Genomic DNA, 19958 nt, shown 5'->3' with positions numbered 1-19958 from the left:
ATCATGTGGAAATAGAATAATTTCGCCTCTGTTATCCCATCTGCTCCTAGAGTTGTACCAAAGATGTTTTCAGTGAACTTATAGAGACATTTTCATTTTTGCTGAATGATCTGCATGTGCTGATCTTACATCCTTATGTTTTTAATCAACTACAAAGCCAATTATTTTATTCTTCTTTGCAGTAGTCTATATGCCACTAAAAATAAAATCATAATAGTAAGATAGTTACTTGTCCCAGTGCTGTTTCTAGTTGAAATCCTATCAAAAAAAGATGAGAATTAAATGATAGTGCAGTAGATAGAGCACTGGACTTTGAGTCAGGAAGAAAGAGTTCAGGTCCAGCCTTAGACACTTAACTGTGTGACCCTAGGCAAGTCATTTAATCTCTACCTGCCTCAGTTTCCTCATCTATAAAATGGGAATAGTAACACTTCCTTCTTCACAGGTGTGGGATGATCAAATGAGATATTTGTAAAGCACTTTGCAAACCTTAAAGTGTCATATAAATGTTAGTTATTACTGTTATTGTTATCATTATTTTATATTTATATTCCATTCTACTTTTCTGCCTGTTGAAATTCTTCCTTCCTTTAAGGCTTATGTATAAGCTCTTAGCCCCTCCATGAAACATTTCCTGATCCCTGAAAATAGAAGTGATTTATCATGCCTCAGTTTTCATATAGAACTTTCCCTCATCACATTTTACTTTTCATTATGCTATTTATGAACATGCCCTAGCCTCTTATTGGATTGTAATTTCCTTGAAGGCAAGCAGCTACTGTATTGCACGTAGTAAATGCTCGGTAATTACTTGTTAAATAAATGAAGTATTTGATAATTGAAGCAAAAGACATGGTCCTTGCCCTTGGGGAGGATCCTCTTTCTCCCTTTGTATTACCAGTATTAGATCACAGAAATGTGGAGAGGAAGGGAGGGGAAAATAGGAAGATATTGGCAGGAAGAGGCAAAAAGAGATAGGAAAAATGAGAAGGAAGAAGAGGAACAGTATAGTCCATTTCTCCCCTTCCTGGCACTATTCCATTACCTGTCCATCCAGATAGGCAGTGGCATCGAGGCTGACCAGAAGGTAAGACATGGCATCGGCCATTATGGTAACAGGGATAGGACAGGCAGGGGTCTTTGAGTTGGCACCGTGATCCTCCAAAGCCAGGGGGACAGGAGCAGAAAAAACTGGGAGGGTGGGATGAGGGCGTGCCCTGGTGATTGGGGAGCAGGCTCTCACAACTGCCTCCATTCTGGCAGGGCCTGGCATTCTGGCAGGGATCTGGAAACTGGCACCTCTCACCCAAGAAGCCCGAGGCACACCTGGGAATAGTGGCGAGATGAAGAGGAGACCCATCCAAACCTCACGTCTTCCCCTTCCTGCCACAAGTCTTTCTCCCTTCTTGTTTCCCCAAACCTTGTCTTTCTTTCTCATTCCATCTCTTTCCAATCCCTCCTTCCCATCTCCCCATGTCACCTCTTCCCTCTTCTCTCTCCTCTTTCATCTTGTCCTTCCTATCTCTCCCTACTTCTTTCAGTCTTTCTTCATCTCTCATTCTCCTGCTCTCCACACTTGCTTCTCCCTCCACATCCCTCCCACTTCCTTTTACCCAGACCCAATACCCAACACTCACTGACAGGTTTCTTCACCCTGGGACGAACTCAGGCAGGTGCCCCCATTGGCACAGGGCTCTGGGAGCTCCTCACATGATAGTCCTAAGAATTAAGGGACAGGGGCTAGAATATTGGGGAAAGCACTACGCACCTGGACTCCTTTCCATCCTAGCTTCTGAGAACTTCTGTTTTTGAGAATGAGAACCTTCTTCCTTATGACCCCCTTCATGGACTCTTTCAATCCCCATCCCTTCTAGAACAGTGTACTTTTCCCAATGATACCCTTTCCCCCACGCTTGTACCCCCCTTCCCCAATTGGACAGCATCCCAGATCCTAGTCCTCTCTGCTCTCAGTCTCCCCACCCCCTTCCTGTTTATTCCCTGGCTTCCCAGCTCTGTGCTCCAGGCTTGTCCCTCGGAAGTAGATGACAAGGCTAGGGAGGGGGGCCGAGAGGGACCTAGGAGGTGAATGGTTGAGACACTAAAGGGATATCCTACCGGAAAGGCCCAGGGGTGGGGACAACAAGAATGGGTTAGGGAGACCTTGGATTATCTGTCTTTCACATTCCCACCTCCTTGTCCCCCTCCAAATTGTGTAGCTGGAGAATCTGTGGGTAAAAGTTTCTGTAGTTTCCCAAACAAGACTCTCACCTTTCTCTGTTCCTTCTGGGCAGAGGTCAGTGGGTGGTAGGGTGGGGGGGGGTGAAGTGGAAGGTTTAGGACCTCACCTTTGCAGCTCACATTTCCTGTGACTATCTCACCACCTCTACAGGTGCAAGACCAGTGTATGCTGTGGCTTCTCCTCAACCTTCCCCCTTCCCCCTTGCTGGTTCTCACTTAATCCTTGCAACACCCTGCACCAGCATTCTCTTCCCCCACTCATTTCCGAATCTCAAAGGAGAGAGGGACTCCCTGCTCCTATCCATCCCAACATCCTTACCTCTGGTCAGTGGCAAGGAGATCAGCAGCAGCAGCATGGAACGGTGCTGCATCTCTGACACTCCCCTGGGCTCCTCACCCTCCTCTCTTCAGGAGGGGACCCCCCAGAGTCTTTGGTTGGTTGTGGTAGGAGAATCTCTTCTGTTCCCACATCCCCTTCCTCCTCCTCCTTCAGGCCCAACGTCTGAACTGTTTCCTGAGACACACAATGTCCTGGACACCCTTGGGATGGGGGGAGGGAGGAGGAGGGAGTTGGGACCAGTGAACATGGTGGGGGAAGAGGGGAGGGGCCTTCTATTCCTGAAACCCCCTTGTCATGGGTGGGGATGAGAGGTTGTATGGTGGTCAGTGGGCATGGGGGTTCAGATGGAGAGGGGAACAGAATACATGGAGAAATTTCTTTAACCCTCCCACCCCCAGGGAACCACACGTCTTTCCAGCTGCTCTGGTTGGCTGAAGAAGCCCTGAGATCCCCAAGGCCGAGCAGAAGCTAGGATTGGAAGAAAAAAGTTATGAGAGAGTGGTGAAGGCTCCTTTTTCCTTTAGGGGGCTGCTACCAAGACAGAATGCTTGTTTCATACAGCTAGGATGGACACCTCCCCTGGGCCGACTAACTACTTTCAGCTATGGTATAGGGGTCGAAGGGGGCTTCTGGGGCCATCAAAATCCCTCTAAAGGTTTCCAGGAAGGGAACAAGCATTTATTAACCATCTACTATGTACCTCTAAAGGTTTCCCAGAAGGGAACAAGCATTTATTAACCATCTACTATGTACCAGGCAGTGTTAAACACTTTGCCAATACTATCTTATTTGATCCTCACAACTATTGCTACTGTTGTCCCCATTTTACAGTTGCGGAAACTGAGACAGAGGTTAAGTGACTTGCCCTGGGTGACACAGCTAGTGAGTATCTGAGGTTAAATTTGAACTCAGATCTTCCTGACTCTAAGCCCACTGTTCTATCCACTAAACCACCTAGGTACCTAGATACTTCTACTTTTTTTTTTTTGGCTAGGCAATGGGGTTAAGTGACTTGCCCAGGGCCGCACGGCTAGTGTCAAGTGTCTGAGGTCGGATTTGAACTGACTCCAGGGCCAGTGCTCTATCTACTGCACCACCTAGCTGCCCCAGCCTAGATACTTCTAACATAGGCATAAGGATATTTAGTATTTCAGGAAGCAAGTGCCCCCTGCCTTTTGACAGCAGAAGTAGCCTGCTGTCTTCTCCACATCTAACTGAAATCAAGATTAGAGTTACAGGGAGCAGAGGTAGCACAAGGAGAAAGAAGAGAGGGATGAGTAAGAGGAAAGGAGGGAGAGGTTGTTTTGGAGTGTGGGTGTCAGGGGTGACCTAGGATAACTTTCCTATAATGGGAAGATAGATACACTAAACACTTAATAACTTGTTGATGTGAATTACTCTCATTGGAGTCATCTGTAAAAGAAGGGGGTTGAATTAAGTGATGTCTAAGGACCCTTCCGGCTCTACCTACCTATGAGCTTATAATTCTATGATTCCTTTGGGTACCCAGAAATAGCACCCAGAAACAATCACATTTTTACCGGATCAAGAGAGAAAACCAAAGGGTCCCAGGAGATTCTTCCTGGAGTATAAAAGAGATGTAGAAGCCTCTAGCAGGGAGATCTCTTACCTAAAAAATAACTGAGGTGATAAAAATAGGCAAGAGATCAACCCAAGCTCTCTTTTTAACTCCAGTGAAGACCATCCCTAATCATGAGACTTCCTTAGATTCCTTGCAACTTTGAAAACTTTCCCACACTTGTTTTTATTTCATCTCTGTGTTTTCCTTGTCTTATCAAAGTATTTTGATGGATATGTGATGTCAATGATACAAAATCTTCCACTGTTGTCTCATCCTGTGAGAATGACTCACAGTGAAATCCTTTAGTAAATCCTCTGTAGAGATCTACGGAGTGCATGAGAGGTCTTCCTGCGCTCCCTTTTTATGTTCCATGGAGACCCAGGCTAAACTCTGGTCACATTTGCTGTCCTACACTTATGACTATATCAAGGCTGCAAGATGTTAAAATGGATAGGATGCGAGGGCTGGAGTCAGGAAGACCTGAGCTCAACTCTGATCTGACACTTAGAGGTATGACTCAGGCTAGTCACTTAACCTTTGTCTGTCTGGGTTTCCTCAGCTGTAAAATGAGGATAATAGTTGCACCCACCTTCCAGGCTTCTTGTGAGGATCCGATAAGATAGTACCTAGCACAATGTAAAGTACTTAGCACAATGCCCTGCACATGACAGGTTGTTTCTTTCTTTCCTATTCTGCCTTCCTTTCTTGACATATACATGCTCTATGATGTCTTTTATTTCTCTTCTTGGTTGCAAGTTATTTTTTTATGACTATGCCACACATAGCCTGGAGCACTGGTTAGAGTGTTTGGCTTGGAATCAGGATGATCTGAGTTCAAATTCTGCCTCAGATACTAGCTATGTGACCCTGAGTAAATTACTTGACCTTTCTGGGCTTCAGTTTCTTCATCTGTAAAATAAGGTAATTGGACTCAGTGGCCTCTAAGGTCCCTTAAAAAAAAAACCAAATAGAGTTTATAACAGAATTCAGGGAAAATACTGAGACTCTGACCCATAGGCTTCTGCTACTAAGTAAGTAAGGGTCCCGGGAGGTGTGGTTTCTAGTGTGGCTCCTGCGTATATGATCAAATGAGAAAACATGTATAGAGTGCTTTGCAAACTTTGAAGCCTCATATAAAGATGTTAGCTGTATGTCTTCTACTGAGGTTCTCCACGGTTCCAGGAGGGTGGCATACCTCCAGGGCCATGCCTCATCAATGTTCCTGTTCATGGCTGAATTGATCATTAATCTGTGAAATTGTGTAATTGTGAAATGGGGGCAGGCGTGCCTGGTTCTTTGGGCACTTGCCAGGAAAGATCACAATCGGCAGTTGGAAACAGGATGGCAATCACACTTTAATAACCACAATGGGTGTAAAGGTGAATGGCACAGGAAATACAGAGCAATGAAAAGTGGGGATACAGAGGTAGATGATATAGGGATGCGGAAATGGGATGGGGAAGGAAGTTAGGGAGCATGGGGAAGAGGAAGGAGAGGGGATGAGTCACGTGGCAACCTGGGAGCACCTGAGCAGCAGGGACCCTTAGGAGATGGAAGAGTGCCTGGGGCAGGGGAGGGTAGGAATTTGAGGTCTCATTTTCATGTGCTTTTTTTTTTTTTAAAGGAAACAGACCGACTTCTCTCTGTGCCACCTTGGGGTTAGTTCATTAACATCCAAATCATCTCAAAGTTAGTACCTTTTTGATATGCTGCTGGTCTGGAACTGAAGTTTGGATTTTGTCTGGACTTTACATATCATTGGACCAGACACCTTGATAAGCAGCGCTTAGATGGCTTCCCCTGATTCATCATATAATATCAGGATGTGAAATTTGGTTAATATATGATATGATTTGTAAATTGTGCTCCTTTGATCTTTGGGATGTTTTGTACATGACTTCCAGGTTGCCCTTTGCAATCTTATTTCCTGCTATTGCCCCTTTATACTGGCCACTTATAAACTTACTATACTGACTAGAAGTCGGGGACAAGAACAAGATAAAATTTTAACAAAAGAGCTCTTCTGGCTGTCTGCACAATGTAGTTCTTTACACAGCCTGCAGGTTTCTGCACCTCCCAGAGGATGACTTGGGCTGTTATTCCCCATAGCCACTTTCTATCGTGGTACCTCTGCTACTCTCTGAAGTATTACTTCATCTTCAATTTTTCAGCAGATGACATTGATCCTGTTCTGTGACTTTGTGAGAAATAATAATACTAAGAAGTTAGGTTTTCAGCCAAAAATGTCCATTGCCATTGTTTCTGCAGCTCTCAGACAGTCAGAGGCCACTTCCATAGCACCAAGGTACCCCAGAGCTCCCTTGTCTTGGCCAGAGACCCTTGGTCTCCTTGTGTCCAGTTCTAATGTACTGTGAAATGAAGGACCACATTCTGGATTTCTCCCGTGAGGTACCGATCTGCTGACCTGGAAGGGTCCCCAGTGGTCAGGAACACTCTGCCCTTTTCAACTTCCAAGTAGGTAGCTTTTCACAGCACCAGGCTGATTCAGAGTGAATTTTATAATCTAACATTCTCTTTCCCCCAGCATTTGCCTACCCCACCAGCACCACCCATGGGTACAAAGCTTCTTATGAATCCCTGCTTTCCTTCCAATTGTCCCTTCTGACTAAAGGGCCTAATGCAAGGAGACAGATTTGGCTTCAGTATCATGGAGACTTCACAGGATGCAACCCATGACTGGAATATCACTTCGTTTGGGTATATCTTATTCAGAAGAATAAGAATAGATGAAAGGGAAGGTGACATTGTATTGTATATCAAGAAGAGGTACTAATAGGAGAAAACCCAGAAACCAGAGGGTAGGTTCATGATAGGAAATTTGGTAAAGATCAATGGTGGGAAAAACCCGAAGTGAGAGTAGAGTACACACACACCAATTAGATAAAAAGAGGAAATAGATATTCAGCAAATGGATTACCAGACTGGCACAGAGGCTTAATATGGTAATGATTGGGGACTTCAGTGTCTCTCTCTCTCTCTCTCTGCCCTAGGAGCTCCCCCTCTGCCAAAAGGTAAGAAACTCAAAATGCATTGGCTTGTGTTAATGATCATTTTATCTTTTGAAAGGGAGAGGAATAAACAAAAGGAAATTCCATTCTTGATTTTGTTCTTATTAACAGAGAGGACCCAGTTGCTGGGGTGGAAATGATGGGAAAATTGGGGGAAGTGACCATTACTTCTTAAGAGTTTGTGATTGAGGAGAGGAAAGCTGAGCATAATCTCATATGCACCATAGATTTTTTGGAGAGCAGATTTCAAATGTTTTAGAGGAAGGTTGGGCAGAATCCCATGAGCTAACATTCTACAGACTTCCAAAGGACACTTTTAATAATGAAATTCTGAAGGCACAAAAGGAAATCATTCTCAAAAACAGTAATTGTCTGAAGAGATCTATGTGGATAACTAAAGAACTCACAGCTGGTTTAGATTTTTAACAAGGCATATTCAGAAGTTGGAAGCAAGGGAAGGTACCAGAGGATGAATATGAGAATACCATGATGCTATGAGGACATTATGATGATTGCTGAAACTCAGGCTGAGCTCAGGCTGGCAATGACACACATGAAAAAAGGATTTTGTTTTTGTTTAGCACTATTAGGGGAAAGGGAAGTATAATGAGGGGTCTGGTGTATGCACAGACCCCATCAACTTACTGATACAACCAATGTGGAGGATGCTAGGAGCAAAAGAGTCACTGGGCTCACCCAAGAGCAACTGAGGCAAAAGAGTGATGGCTGATGCCAACAGGCCTTTCTGAGTGCTTCAGAGGCCAATCAAAGAACTTCCCCTTCACCACTTGGTTAGCTGACTGGAGCCAGTTCTATAATGTCTATACATGCTCTACACCCTTACACATCAGCACCATTCTTCTTGAAATGAACTCCTTAGTGCCCTCCTTACGGAGAGGTTGCATCAAGGAAGCACATTGATGGAGCCTGCCTATGAGCCAGACTCCATATACAGAAGGGTCAAAGAAGGATAGGTCTGGCCTTTAGGGTGGATAGGACAGGGATAACTAACAGTAGAGAGAAGATGGAGCTGCTACATTTGAATTTTTCTTCTGTTTTCTCTGCCAAGGACAATGACTTTTGGATGGCAATAAACAAAATAAAAAATGGCTAATAGGAAGTTGATAGCTAATATAAATAAAGAGATCACAAGAAAACACCAGCTGCTTGTGATAAATTCAGGTCTCTTGGCCCAAATAAACTGTATCCTTAGTTACTGACAGAATTAGCTGGAGTGATTCCTAAGCCATAATGATATATGAATGAGTATGGAGGGAAAAAAAGAGTACAGAGAAATGAGAAAGATATTACAGGACTGCAAAATAGGGCAGATGTCTTAACTTTCAAAAAAGGGAAAAGAATATTTAAACCATTGGTCAGTAAGCTTGGCGTTGATTCCTGGCAAAATTCTGGAATGGATGATTAAAGAGGTGGTTAAAGAACTAGAAAAGGAAGCAGTGATCTTACAGAACCAGTATAGCTTTATAGGTCATACCAGGATAACTAGGATCAAGAGAATACTGTAGCTATAGGTTTCCTAGATTTTAGCAAGCCATATGGTTAAGTATTTCTATTTTTTTAGTAAGGCAAGTGGGGTTAAGTGACTTGCCTAGGGTCACACAGCTAGTAAATGTCAAGTGTTTGGTCTGAGACCAGATTTGGACTCAGGTGCTCCCAACTCTAGGGCTGGTGCTCTATCCACTGCGCCACCTAGCTGCCCCTATGGTAAAGTATTTCATACTATTCTTGAGAAAAAGATGGAGCGATGTGGGCCAGATTATAGTATAATTCAATGGATGAGGATCCAGTCAAATAACTGGCCTCGAAGTATCATGGTTAATGATTGGATGTCAAGTTGGCAGGCACTGTTTACATTTCTATCAATGACTTGGACAAAGACATAGATAGCATGCTTAGGAAAGGTTAGCACAATGGAGGGTAGAGTCAGCATCCAAAATAGATCTTGAGAAATATGACAGAGAACTGAATTTAATAAGATACAATTTAATAAGAATGAGTTTAAAATCTTACGCTTAGGACCAAGATAGACATGCCGAGAATAAGATAGGGGAAGCACATAGCAATATAGCAGTTTGTCTGAAAAAACAAAAAAAAAAACACTTAGGGTTTTGGTTGACTGCAAACTCTCTATGAGTCAGCTGGGTTACATAGCAGCTAATGTGATACTGGACTACATTTAAAAGGACATAGTTTCCAGGAATAAGGAAGTGATTATTCCTCTGTACTCTATCCTGGTCAGATGATGTCTGGAGTATTGTGTTCAGTTCTGGGCATTACAGTTTAAAAAGACATTGTTAAGCTAGAAAGTGTCCAGAGAAGGGCACCTAACATGGTGAAAGGCCTTGACCTTATAAGGGAAGGGAAAAAGCATTTATTAAGCATCTACTCTGCTAAATATTTTGCAAGTATGATCTCATTTGATCCTCACAACAACCCTAGGAGGTCGGTGCTATTATTATCCCTACTTTACAGTTGAGGAAACCAAGGCAGGCAGGTTAAATGACTTGTCCAGGGTCACACAGCTAGTAAGTATCTGAGGCCAGATTTGACCTTAAGTCTTTCTGACTCCAGGCCCAGTGCTCTATCTACTTTACTAATAGTGAATAATAGTTGAAGGAAATAGGGACATTTAGCCTGGAGAAGACTCATGGAGGCATTATAGAAAGTATCTAAAAGGTTATAATGCAAGAAGAGTAATTCTCCTTTCTCTCATTGGCACCAGTAATAATGGGTTGAAGTTGCAAAGAAGGAAATATGGGTTTGATGTCAGGAAAAACTTCCTAGGAATTAGAGCTGTCCCAGTAGGATGGCTGTCTCAGGAGGTAGGGAGTTCCTCCTTAGTAGAGGTCTTTGAGCAAAGCCTTTATGACTCTTTGTTTGGTGTGTTCTAATGGGGATTCATTTTTAGGTGTGGGTTGGATTAGATGGCTACTGAGCCCTGAACTCCATTTCCAAATCTGAGATTCTGAGATTTTGTGAGTCCATCTGGAGCCAACTGGGTGAGGTTATTCAAATTTCTGGGAGCTTCTCCTGTGCCATTCAGGTGGCTTGGGAGGAAGCCAAGTACACCCTGGCATTGCTGTGCGTGGGGAAAGGAAAAGCATTGTAGTTCTGCCCCCACCACTCCCAACCCTTACCAAAATATCTGTTCCATAGATCCCCATGGCCAAAGGATTCATCAGCTAGTGACCAACCTGCTGGTGATGAATCTTTCTATACTTAGGTAGTCTTCAGGTAACAGAGAAACCAAATGTCTCTCTGACTCTGCTCAATGCTCCTCCAGTTTGGTATGATTTGTCAAATCTTGTCCCCTACTTGAACAGCCTTGGAGAGCCTAGGGTCATTTCCATACCATTACTAGAGGTCAGGGCAGGTTTAAAAAAATTTCTCAAGAGTAATTTACTGTAAAAATCCCCACCCCCAATTTAGAAGAGGCTGTGTGTTTGATTCATGGATGTTGACATTTGAATAATTGGATTCTCTAGGCAAGAATTACTCCAGCCAGATTCTAATCTTACCTGAGATCCTGGGCCAGGGCTGCCTGGAGCTTTTTGGCCTACTTTTTCTTTGTAATTATTATTATAAAATAACGTAACACATAGTATTTATGATTATAAAATATTTTATATATGTAGCCCAAGGATCCCTTAAGAGCTATTCCAACTTCAAGAATCCCTATGGATGTTTCTTTTACCAGACCAACCAGAAGATAGACTGGTTCCAAGCAAAAGACATTTAATTAAAAAGCATAGCAAAATAAATATCGAGGAAAAGCTCCTATATATGCTAGGGTACAGGCTTCTGAAGGTGGCCATGCCACTGGTGGAGGAGGGAACACACATAAAGGAAACATCTGTGTCAAGGGAACAAGCCTGGGAAATACGTGTGGGGAAGATATATGGCTAGGTGATATATGCAAGAGGGTACGTATGTAGGTTAGTGTTTCCAAATTTTTTGCATATTTTATACACATAGTACATTAGTAAATAAATAAATATGCATGTGAACTCAAGTCTTCCTGACTCTTGGCCCTGTGCTCCATCCACTGTGCTACCTAGCTGCCCCTAATTTGATTTGAAAGTCTAGTTCTATGTTCAATTTATTTTTATATTTGGTTTAAAGGCTCTCAAATAGATGTAATAGTGATTACTTTCGTCCCTGTTGCCTGGGACAAGGAACTAAACATGTTCTTTTTCACTCTTCAGCTAGAGCTCTCTAGTGCCCTCAAGGGGGTTTGGGAGTGTCTGGCTCCCTTACTGTGATGGAACCTTTAGTTCATAGGATCCCTCTTACCCCAATGCTGCCATGAAGAGAGAGCCGTTTCGCTCTGGTAGTTTTAAAGATGTAGCTTGGTCCCCTTATGAAGCCAATGGAAAGAAGTTATTCCCTCCCACGTAGTTTGAGAGCAGGATGACTTCTCCCAAAGCAGGTCCCTGTTGTCTCCTATATGGCTCTTCCATTTCAGATGATCTGGGCATTCTCAAAGCCCAGTCACATAGAAAATATAACCCACAAAGGTAGGTAGATCCACATGGAAGTACATGGTTGGCCATGCTTACAAAATCATGTTGCTTACCTTTCAGTTCCATCCACCAATTATGCAAAAGTTTTTGTGAAAATTTGACAAGTACATTTTCATCTTTGCTAATGTCAGTCAATTCTTCTTGAAAACTAATGAGAAGGTGATGCCTTTTTTATATTTTTAACAAATGAGTTCAAAGCTCACTGAGACTCTTTGGAAGGTTTTAAAATCAGGTTAAACATTCTCTAAATTAAGTGTGATATGAGCAGACGTGAATGTTTTTGTGGGTGATAACATATCACTTTCAGCAAAAATAGACTGATTTTTAAATGTCTTACTAGTTGTGGTGCTTCATACTATCATTAGGTAATATCTTTTTTAAAAAAAATTTTTATTGTTTTTAGGCAATTGGGTTTAAGTGACCTGCCCAAGATCACATAGCTAGTAAGTGTCAAGTGTTTGGTCTGAGGTTGGATTTGAACGCAGGTCCTCCTGACTTCAGGGCCTGTGCTCTATCCACTGCGCCACCTAGTTGCCCCTGTTTAGTTATTTTTCCAGTTGTGTCTGACTTTTTGTGATCCCTTTTGGGGTTTTCTTGGCAAAGATACTGGAGTGGTTTGCCATTTCCTTCTCCATCTCATTTGACAGATGAGGAAACTGAGGTAAATAGGGTTAAATGACTTGCCCAAGGTCACACAGCTAGTAAGTGTGTGAGGCTGGATTTGAACTCAAATCTTCCTGACTCTAGGCCCAGTTCTCTATCCACTGTGCCACCTAACTGCAGAACATGTACAGCCAGGAAAAATTCCTCCAGTAGGCTTTACCATAAATTTGTGTCTCCGACAGTGTTGCTTAATATTCCCCCTTGCAGATCGAAATGATGTCATCCAGCTGGTCTAGTGATGTCATCTAGCTATAGGTTATCCTCTCCATTGCTTGGCTACCTGCTGGTCCTCCATGGGTTGCTCTCTTCTGCCATCTTGGCATTCTACCTCTGGTACTCTATTTGACACAGTCAATAAGCTTTTCTTAAGTGCTTACTCTGCTCTGGTTTACAGAAAACAAGGGAAGCCAGAGAGGCTGAGGTGAAGAGGGAAAGCATTCCAAGCATGAGGGATGGCCTTTCAGAAGGGAAGGCATTAGGAGATGACGGTCTTGTGTGAGGAACATCAAGGTTGCCGCGTTGTAGAGTTCTTGGAAGGGAATAAAATGTAAGAAGATTGGAAAGGTAGTAAGGGAGCAAATAATGAAGGGCTTTAAAGGCCAAACAGATGTTACATGTGACCTTAGAGGCAATAGAGAGCTACTGGAGTTTATAAAACAGTTGGGACAACATGGTCAGACCTATACTTTTTTTAGGAAAATCACTTTGGCAGCTGATTGGAGGATGGACTGGAGTGGGGAGAGACGTGAAGCAGGGAGATCAGCCAACGGGCTGTTATTGCAATAGTTCAGGGATGAGGTGATGAGGGCCTACACCAAGGTGATGGCACTGTCAGAGGAGGGAAGGGGGTGCATATGAGAGATGTGAAAGCAGAAACCACAAAAGACTTGGCAACATTGGGTGTGTGGGTTCTGTGTCCCCCTCTGCTGCTATCTACTACCACCTGCTGGTGTTCTAATGAAATGCCACTGCTACCGAACTTTTCCCTTCTCTTTATTTCAAGGAGGGCTTTTTAGCCTATTAACAAAAATCCAGAACTATTTCTTTCTTTTGTAATCCAGACTTAAAGGCATAGCCCAGTATTGGTCAGCAGAAATCCTCCTGCTTAAGTTAAACTTGTCTTTTCACTTCCTTTGATGCCTCTAAGCTGGCACTCTGAGTTTAATCCTTTATATGGTTTAGAGCAGAGGTTTTTAACCTTTTATGTCATGGACTCCTTTGACAATCTAGTGAAGTCCACGGACCCCTTCTCAGAATTAAGTTTTTAAATGTATAAAGAAAATAAATTATATTGAAATATTGTTATCAAAATATTTTTAAAAGTTCATAAACCCCAGGAATAGAACCCTGGCTTTCCAGGGAGTTATTTATTTCCTTTCAAATTCTTTCCCTTTCCATGCTACAAATCCTGGTCCATACCGATCACATCCCAGAGCTTCAGTTAGTTACACTGGAGGGAAGGGCAGAGCTAGCAATTATGTGTCTTAAAAAAAAACCACCCCAACCCCCTCCCCCCCAAACAACCAACCAACCAAACAAAAAAACACTGTCTTGCCTTCACATACATTATCTCATTTGATGGTTATGACAATACTGTGAGGTAGCAAAAACAGGTATTTCTAGTACCCCTTAGAGCTATGCCCTCCTCCTCCTCGAAATCAAAGGTTGTGTACCTAGGGAGCTACCACTTCAGATTCAAGCGTACTCTGTGGGTCCACACTTTGAAAACTAGAACTCATAAGTTCCCATTAGCATATTGACTTTTACCATAGTCAGCCAAAGAACACAATTATTTCAAGGCAAAGGCATTTACTGAAGGACCCAAGTGCTTTGGGGCAGATGAAGTAATCTCTTTATTGGCGGCCAAAGTAGGAAGAACTGCTTAGTGGATCTTTGAAAGGGATTGAACTACCCTTAGTTGGTCCCTTACCTCTCTTTGTAGCTTCAGAGTTGTAGGGTTTATCTGACTCTCTGCTATGAATGTTGAAAAGAAAGCTCTTCATTTGGGATTTCACCCTGATTAATGAGGCGAAGCTCTGGACAGAGAGAATTAAAAAAAGTTTATTATAGGTACATCAAAGCAGCAACACAATGATGGTGACTGGCTGATCACTGAAGATCGGCAATGGCTTCTGGGTGGGGCCAGCTTTTAGAGGTAACTTAAAGACAATTCAGATAGGTCCATCTCAGCAGAAGAGGCTGGTCTTTGCATCTCAGTTCCTCTCCAAGGGAGCAAGAACATGACAATTTGTAGGTAGGGGTACAAAGGTCACAAGTAGGGGATGACTTGGCTATGACCAACACCAGGGGACTGGGCGATGCCTCCCCCCAACACTGATTGACTAGCAGGACTGGGAACAATAGGAGACTGAGTCAACAGATAACTTTCAATATGAGGAGTGGGAGAAGGTGCCATCGGAATATGTGAACACATGGTAGCTAAAGTGTTATGTCCTGCTTGGGTATAGATCTAAGGGCCTTAGTTGCCTGCTTTGTGTTTCTTTGCCTGATTGTCAGTGGTGTTGTTCAGTTGTGTCCAACTCTTTTAAAAAAATTTTTTTTTTGGGGCAATTGGGGTTAAGTGACTTGCCCAGGGTCACACAGCTAGTGTCAAGTGTTTGGTCTGAGGCTGGATTTGAACTCAGGTCCTCCTGCTGTCAGGGCCGTTGCTCTATCCACTACACCACCTAGCTGCCGCTGTGTCCAACTCTTTGTGACCCTGTGGGTCATATGGTCCATGGGTTTTTTTTTTGCCAATATTTCTGAAGTGGTTTGCCATTTCCTTCTCCAGTGGTTTAGTTACCTAATGGAGGTTAAGTGACTTGGCCAGGGTCACATAGCTATAAGTGTTCAAGGTCAGATTTGAACTCAGATCTTCCTGACTCCAGGGCCAGTTCTTTAATCACTGAGCCACCTTAGCTGGTGAATAAGAGCAAATCCTGACATAGACATTTCTAATCTTATGAGTTTAAGGGCTCCCGAGGTCCTGGGTCCTTTGGTTGGAGCTGACTGGAAGCAAGAGGGGTTTCTCTATTATGGAAGATGCCACTGACATGAGGAGAAGCTCAGCTCTGGTTAGGCTTGCTAGAAGACATGAACTTGGAGGGTATTGTTTGGATGCTGCAGAGCCAAGGTGAAATGGTGAAATATCAGTTTTACAAGCCAACAAATTGCTTTGTTTTGATGGTTTTAAGTATCAATCTCTTGGGGGAGAAATCTTCAATGTATTTGTGTGTAGATAAGGTTGGGGAGGTGAACTAGGGGAATGAAGACTGCATAAAACTTTGCTTTTTTTTCTTTTTAATTTGTATTCTTTTAAATTAAAAATACTAAATAAAACGAGCACTTTCATGGACATTGTAGAGTAAGAGATTGTACCTGATAGAGTGAATCTCTGTTATGTAGAGCTTGCTTTGATTTTTAAGTATAAAATAAATTCATCATGTAACTTTCAAAGCTGTCCTAATTTGATATTCCTTCAGGCTTTCCTTCTGTTCTTTCCTCATATTTTTTGGGAAACCTATCCCTATCTCCCCTCACTCCTACCTTCTCCCCTCACCGCCTAGCCTGGAAAAGAAAAAGACAATTCATATAACAAATCTGAATAGTTAAGCAAAACAAATTCCCACATTGGTCATGTTAAAAAATGTATGTCATTCTTCAGCTTGAGATTAAGCTTAAAATATGTTGGATGTCCTTCCTTCCTCTTTCTTTCCTTCTTTCCTTCTTTCCTTCTCTCCCTCTCTCCCTCTCTCCCTCTCTCTCCTTCTCGCCTTCTCGCCTTCTCTCTCTCTCTCTCTCTCTCTCTCTCTCTCTCTCTCTCTCTCTCTCTCTCTCTCTCTCTCTCTCTCTCTCTCTTTCTTTCTTTCTTTCTTTCTTTCTTTCTTTCTTTCTTAACATTTGCCAGCACATACCTAACCAAGTCAAAATCTAGCAGTATCTCTGATAATAAGTAAAAATGTACCTAACCCTGTGATCAAGGTTTTTCTTTTTTCTTTTTGGTGAGGCGATTGGGTTAAGTAACTTGCCCAGGGTCAGACAGCTAGTGTCAAGTGTCTGAGGCCACATTTGAACTCAGGTCCTCTTGACTCCAAGGCCAGAGCTCTATTCACTGTGCCACCTAGCTGCCCCCAGTTAAGTTTTCTGTATTTTATTCTGAGCTTTGGGCAGCAGATTGCTTGGGACTAAAAGAATAGAGAGAAAGTAAAGAGGGTTTTGCAATTTTTAGTTTGAAGCTGAGCCTTATGTGGTTTTGAAATCCCCTAGTAACTATTTATTCTCTTAAATTTTCTTTCATTCAAATCATCTTGATCCAAGGAGACTTTTCCTCAGAAAATGTAACTATAACAATTTGGGAAAAGGCAAAATTTCATTTTAGGAGCTTTTGAATGATTTGATAGAATTTAATTGCCCAGATAAAGTAGAGGTAAAGTCATCTAAAAGAATTTAGAATAAACCATGCATTTTCAAGTTCTTAAGTAAGAAGCCAAACTGGAAATGTTTTATTTGGCAAAATGAAAAACTGTCTGCAAACCTGGAAGTTTCAGCTCTGGTCACCTAAAAGCTAAATTTTTCTTTTTTTTTTCTTAAATTTTATTAATTTATTTTGATTTATCAACAATCACTTCCATATGCTTTTGAGTTGAAAATTTTTCTCCCCCTTCCTCCCCTGCCCCAAGACAGAGCACAATCTGATATAGGCTTTATGTTTACATTCCTATTAAACATATTTTCACATTAGTGAAGTTGTAAGTAAAAATTAAAACGAATAGGAGGCATCATCAGAAAGATGAGACAAAATTCAACAGAAGGTAAAAATAAATGATAGCGATTCGACTTCCATAGTTCTTTCTTTGGTTGTGGACAGCGTTTTCCATCCCGAGGCCTCTGGAGAGTTCTTAGATCCTTGTAATGCTGAGAAGGGTTCAGTTTAACAATCTTAGTCATTGCATAATGTGGCTGTTATTGTGTACAAAGTCCTCTTGGTTCTGCTCACTTCACTCAGCATCAGACCATATAAGTCTTTCCAGGTTTTTCTGAAGTCAGCCTGTTCATCATTTCTGATAGCACAATAGTATTCCATTACATTCATATACCACAACTTGCTCAGCCATTCCCCAATTGATGGGCATCCTCTCAATTTCCAATTCTTTGCCAAAAGCAAAATTTTTCAATGAGCTTGAGATGCATAAGGAAACAGTGCTAATTTGCAAAAGAGATTCAATAAAAAAAGGAAATGATCTGAAAGCAATTTGAAACATAATTTGAAAGCAGGGAAGTATGAGGTTAAGAAATTAACACTACTAGAAAGTGAAATGCTGAATCAATATACAAAGAAATGCAATTCTGTCATTTGCCAGGCTCATTTTGGGTTAATTATAACCAGTAAAAAAAAAATAGAGAATGAAAAAGGAAATAAGAAATGATTTACATTGACAAAGGATAGACCTGAAGTTCATTTCAAAGATAAGTCACAAAGTTGTTCTTAAAAGTAGAAAATTCTGAAAACTCCACCTCTGAATACATAGGCACTAAATTCATCTAGAGCCTAGGGGAATGGTTTCAATTCCTCGTTTCCCAACTGCAGAAAATAGAAGCAGTGATTTTTTTTAACTCTAACAAGATGCTAGAAGGCCCTCATTTTGCCAGCTATCAGGTTCTACAGTAAGAGCCAACTTAGAAGAACAGCAGAGGGAAAAAAAGCACCATGATTTTGGAAAGAAGAAATACGACTTTAAGGAAGCTTTAGGCCTCATCAAGATACGATGAGAATGACAAAGTGTCTATTCCAGTAATGCCGTGAAATGCCACTTGGAGAAATGCTTATTTCCTCCTCAGGAAGTTGGAGTTAGTGTTTGCTGATTTTCAAGCTTAATTTCACAGATTATGGATGATGAAAAGCAGCTGGAATTAAGTAGCAATCTGTAAAGTTGAGTAGTTTAAATTTGGACTTATACATGTTCAGATAAATTAATTGGGGAAAATTATTATTGATAGCATGGTTGATCTATGCTCTGAATAGTAACTGTGGGTGTCATGCTTTTGGAGCTGTGATAGCAAGTATGACAGCTCTATATAGTACAGGTTTCTGAATTCAACTAGTATAGAACGTCAGTGTTAGTAGATGGGTGAAATGGTTTTTCCACGTGGATGATTTGCGGATACGTTCAACTGAATTCATGTCATTGGACTAGCAATACGTTTTATTTTGTGTTTAAGTTGATGAGATTGTTTTATGTTAATGTTAAGTTATAAGTTTCTTACATTGTGACTTAGGAATTATTGTATAGAAGTACTTTTGATTTTGGAATGATATGTAATGTGATTTATTTTAACATTGGTAAGTTAGATCCTTCTTGATCAGAATGCTGTGGTTGATTTATGACTTAGGATCTATTACATAGTCTGGCAGACCAGTTCTTTTCTGGTAATGATAGTCTTACGTATTTAAATGTATACTCTGAGTTGTCAGTTTGTATTTGATAAATATTACTGCAGACTTTAGGAAGGTAGAAATGCTATTAAACCTTCAAAATTGTACTTCCCTTCTTCTTTGGGATTGTTAAATTTGTGTCTGTGGGCAATGACTGTTGTAAGGAGAAGGATATGAGAGTGACAGGCAAAGTGTGGTGCAGAGTCCTGGACCAGTCATAGACTTATCCTCCTCAAGCTATTCATTCATGTTAAACAAAAGCAGCATTCCCAAGGCAAGACTACTACGAGAAGACTTAATATCAACAGATTAGAATGCTTCTCCATGGGTGAACAGTTTGTTGTTAGCTCGGAGGGGAAGCTGAGCCAACACACAGCTGGCAACAGTGGAAAAGAAAAGGAGTGGGCAGCTTTCAGAGACTTGGTATACAGCACTGTGTTTCCTCATCTGGGCCAGAATACTCACAAGCACCAGAATTGGTTTGATGAAAATGATGGGGAAATTCAGAAGCTGCTGAAAACAAAAACCAAGAACTCCTTCGGGTTTATCAGCAGTATAGTCAGTCCATCTCTAAGAAGGCAGTGTTTAACTCCATCAAAAAGTGCAAATGAAGCTTAGAGAGATTGCAGGATTCTCCGCTCAGTAAGAAGGTAGATGAAATTCAGTTTTATGCTGATAATAATGATCCAAAGCACTTTTATGATGCCCTGAAGGCTATTTATAGGCCAAAGACCTATGGTGTATCTCAATTAATCAGTGCAGATGGAGCCACATTGATTAGTGACAAGGACATGATCCTGGAGAGATGGGCTGAACACTTCTATAGGATTCTCAACAGACCATCATCAATGCTGAAGCTATTGCTCATATATCTCAGGTTGAAGTCAATCCCTCTCTATCCAAACTTCCAGTTGAAGAAGAGGTTTTGAATGCCATTAGGCTCCTCTCCTGTGTTAAAGCACCTGGTGCTGATTCTATTCCAGCTGAGATTTACAAGGCAGAGGGTCCACTGCTCATACATAAGCTGACTGAAATCTTCTGGGTTAAAGGGCAAGAGGATGTTATCCTCCAGGAGTTCGAGGATGCCTTCATTGTTCATCTCTATAAAGGGAGAAGGAAATAGGGTGTA

General features: G+C 41.8%; 1 protein-coding gene and 1 long non-coding RNA gene across 3 annotated transcripts in view; one reads left to right on the top strand and one right to left on the bottom strand.

Annotated features, from left to right (window-relative positions):
* Positions 1-2641, bottom strand: part of NOTCH4 (notch receptor 4) — a 31929-nt gene extending 29288 nt beyond the window's left edge. The window contains exons 1-3 of the mRNA XM_020974041.2: positions 2558-2641; positions 1638-1719; positions 1046-1326 (exon numbers count right to left, since the gene is read on the bottom strand). Coding sequence (XP_020829700.1) covers positions 1046-1326; positions 1638-1719; positions 2558-2609 — 415 coding nt within the window. The 5' untranslated portion in view covers positions 2610-2641. The remainder of the gene's footprint in view (positions 1-1045; positions 1327-1637; positions 1720-2557) is intronic.
* Positions 1-15852, top strand: part of LOC110199285 (uncharacterized) — a 43899-nt gene extending 28047 nt beyond the window's left edge. The window contains exons 8-9 of one of the 2 annotated variants that reach the window (XR_013487079.1): positions 1264-3185; positions 5785-15852. This is a non-coding gene — a long non-coding RNA (uncharacterized LOC110199285). Of the gene's footprint in view, positions 1-1263 lie in introns of both variants that reach the window. The other variant, XR_002321965.2, reaches the window with a different exon arrangement.
* Positions 15853-19958: the final 4106 nt, after the last annotated feature.

Source organism: Phascolarctos cinereus, unplaced genomic scaffold (genome assembly GCF_003287225.1).
Source record: "Phascolarctos cinereus isolate Bilbo 61053 unplaced genomic scaffold, phaCin_HiC Scaffold_5;HRSCAF=322, whole genome shotgun sequence".
In the NCBI taxonomy this organism is placed as follows: Eukaryota; Metazoa; Chordata; class Mammalia; order Diprotodontia; family Phascolarctidae; genus Phascolarctos; species Phascolarctos cinereus.
This window is presented reverse-complemented; position numbering and strand designations above follow the sequence as displayed.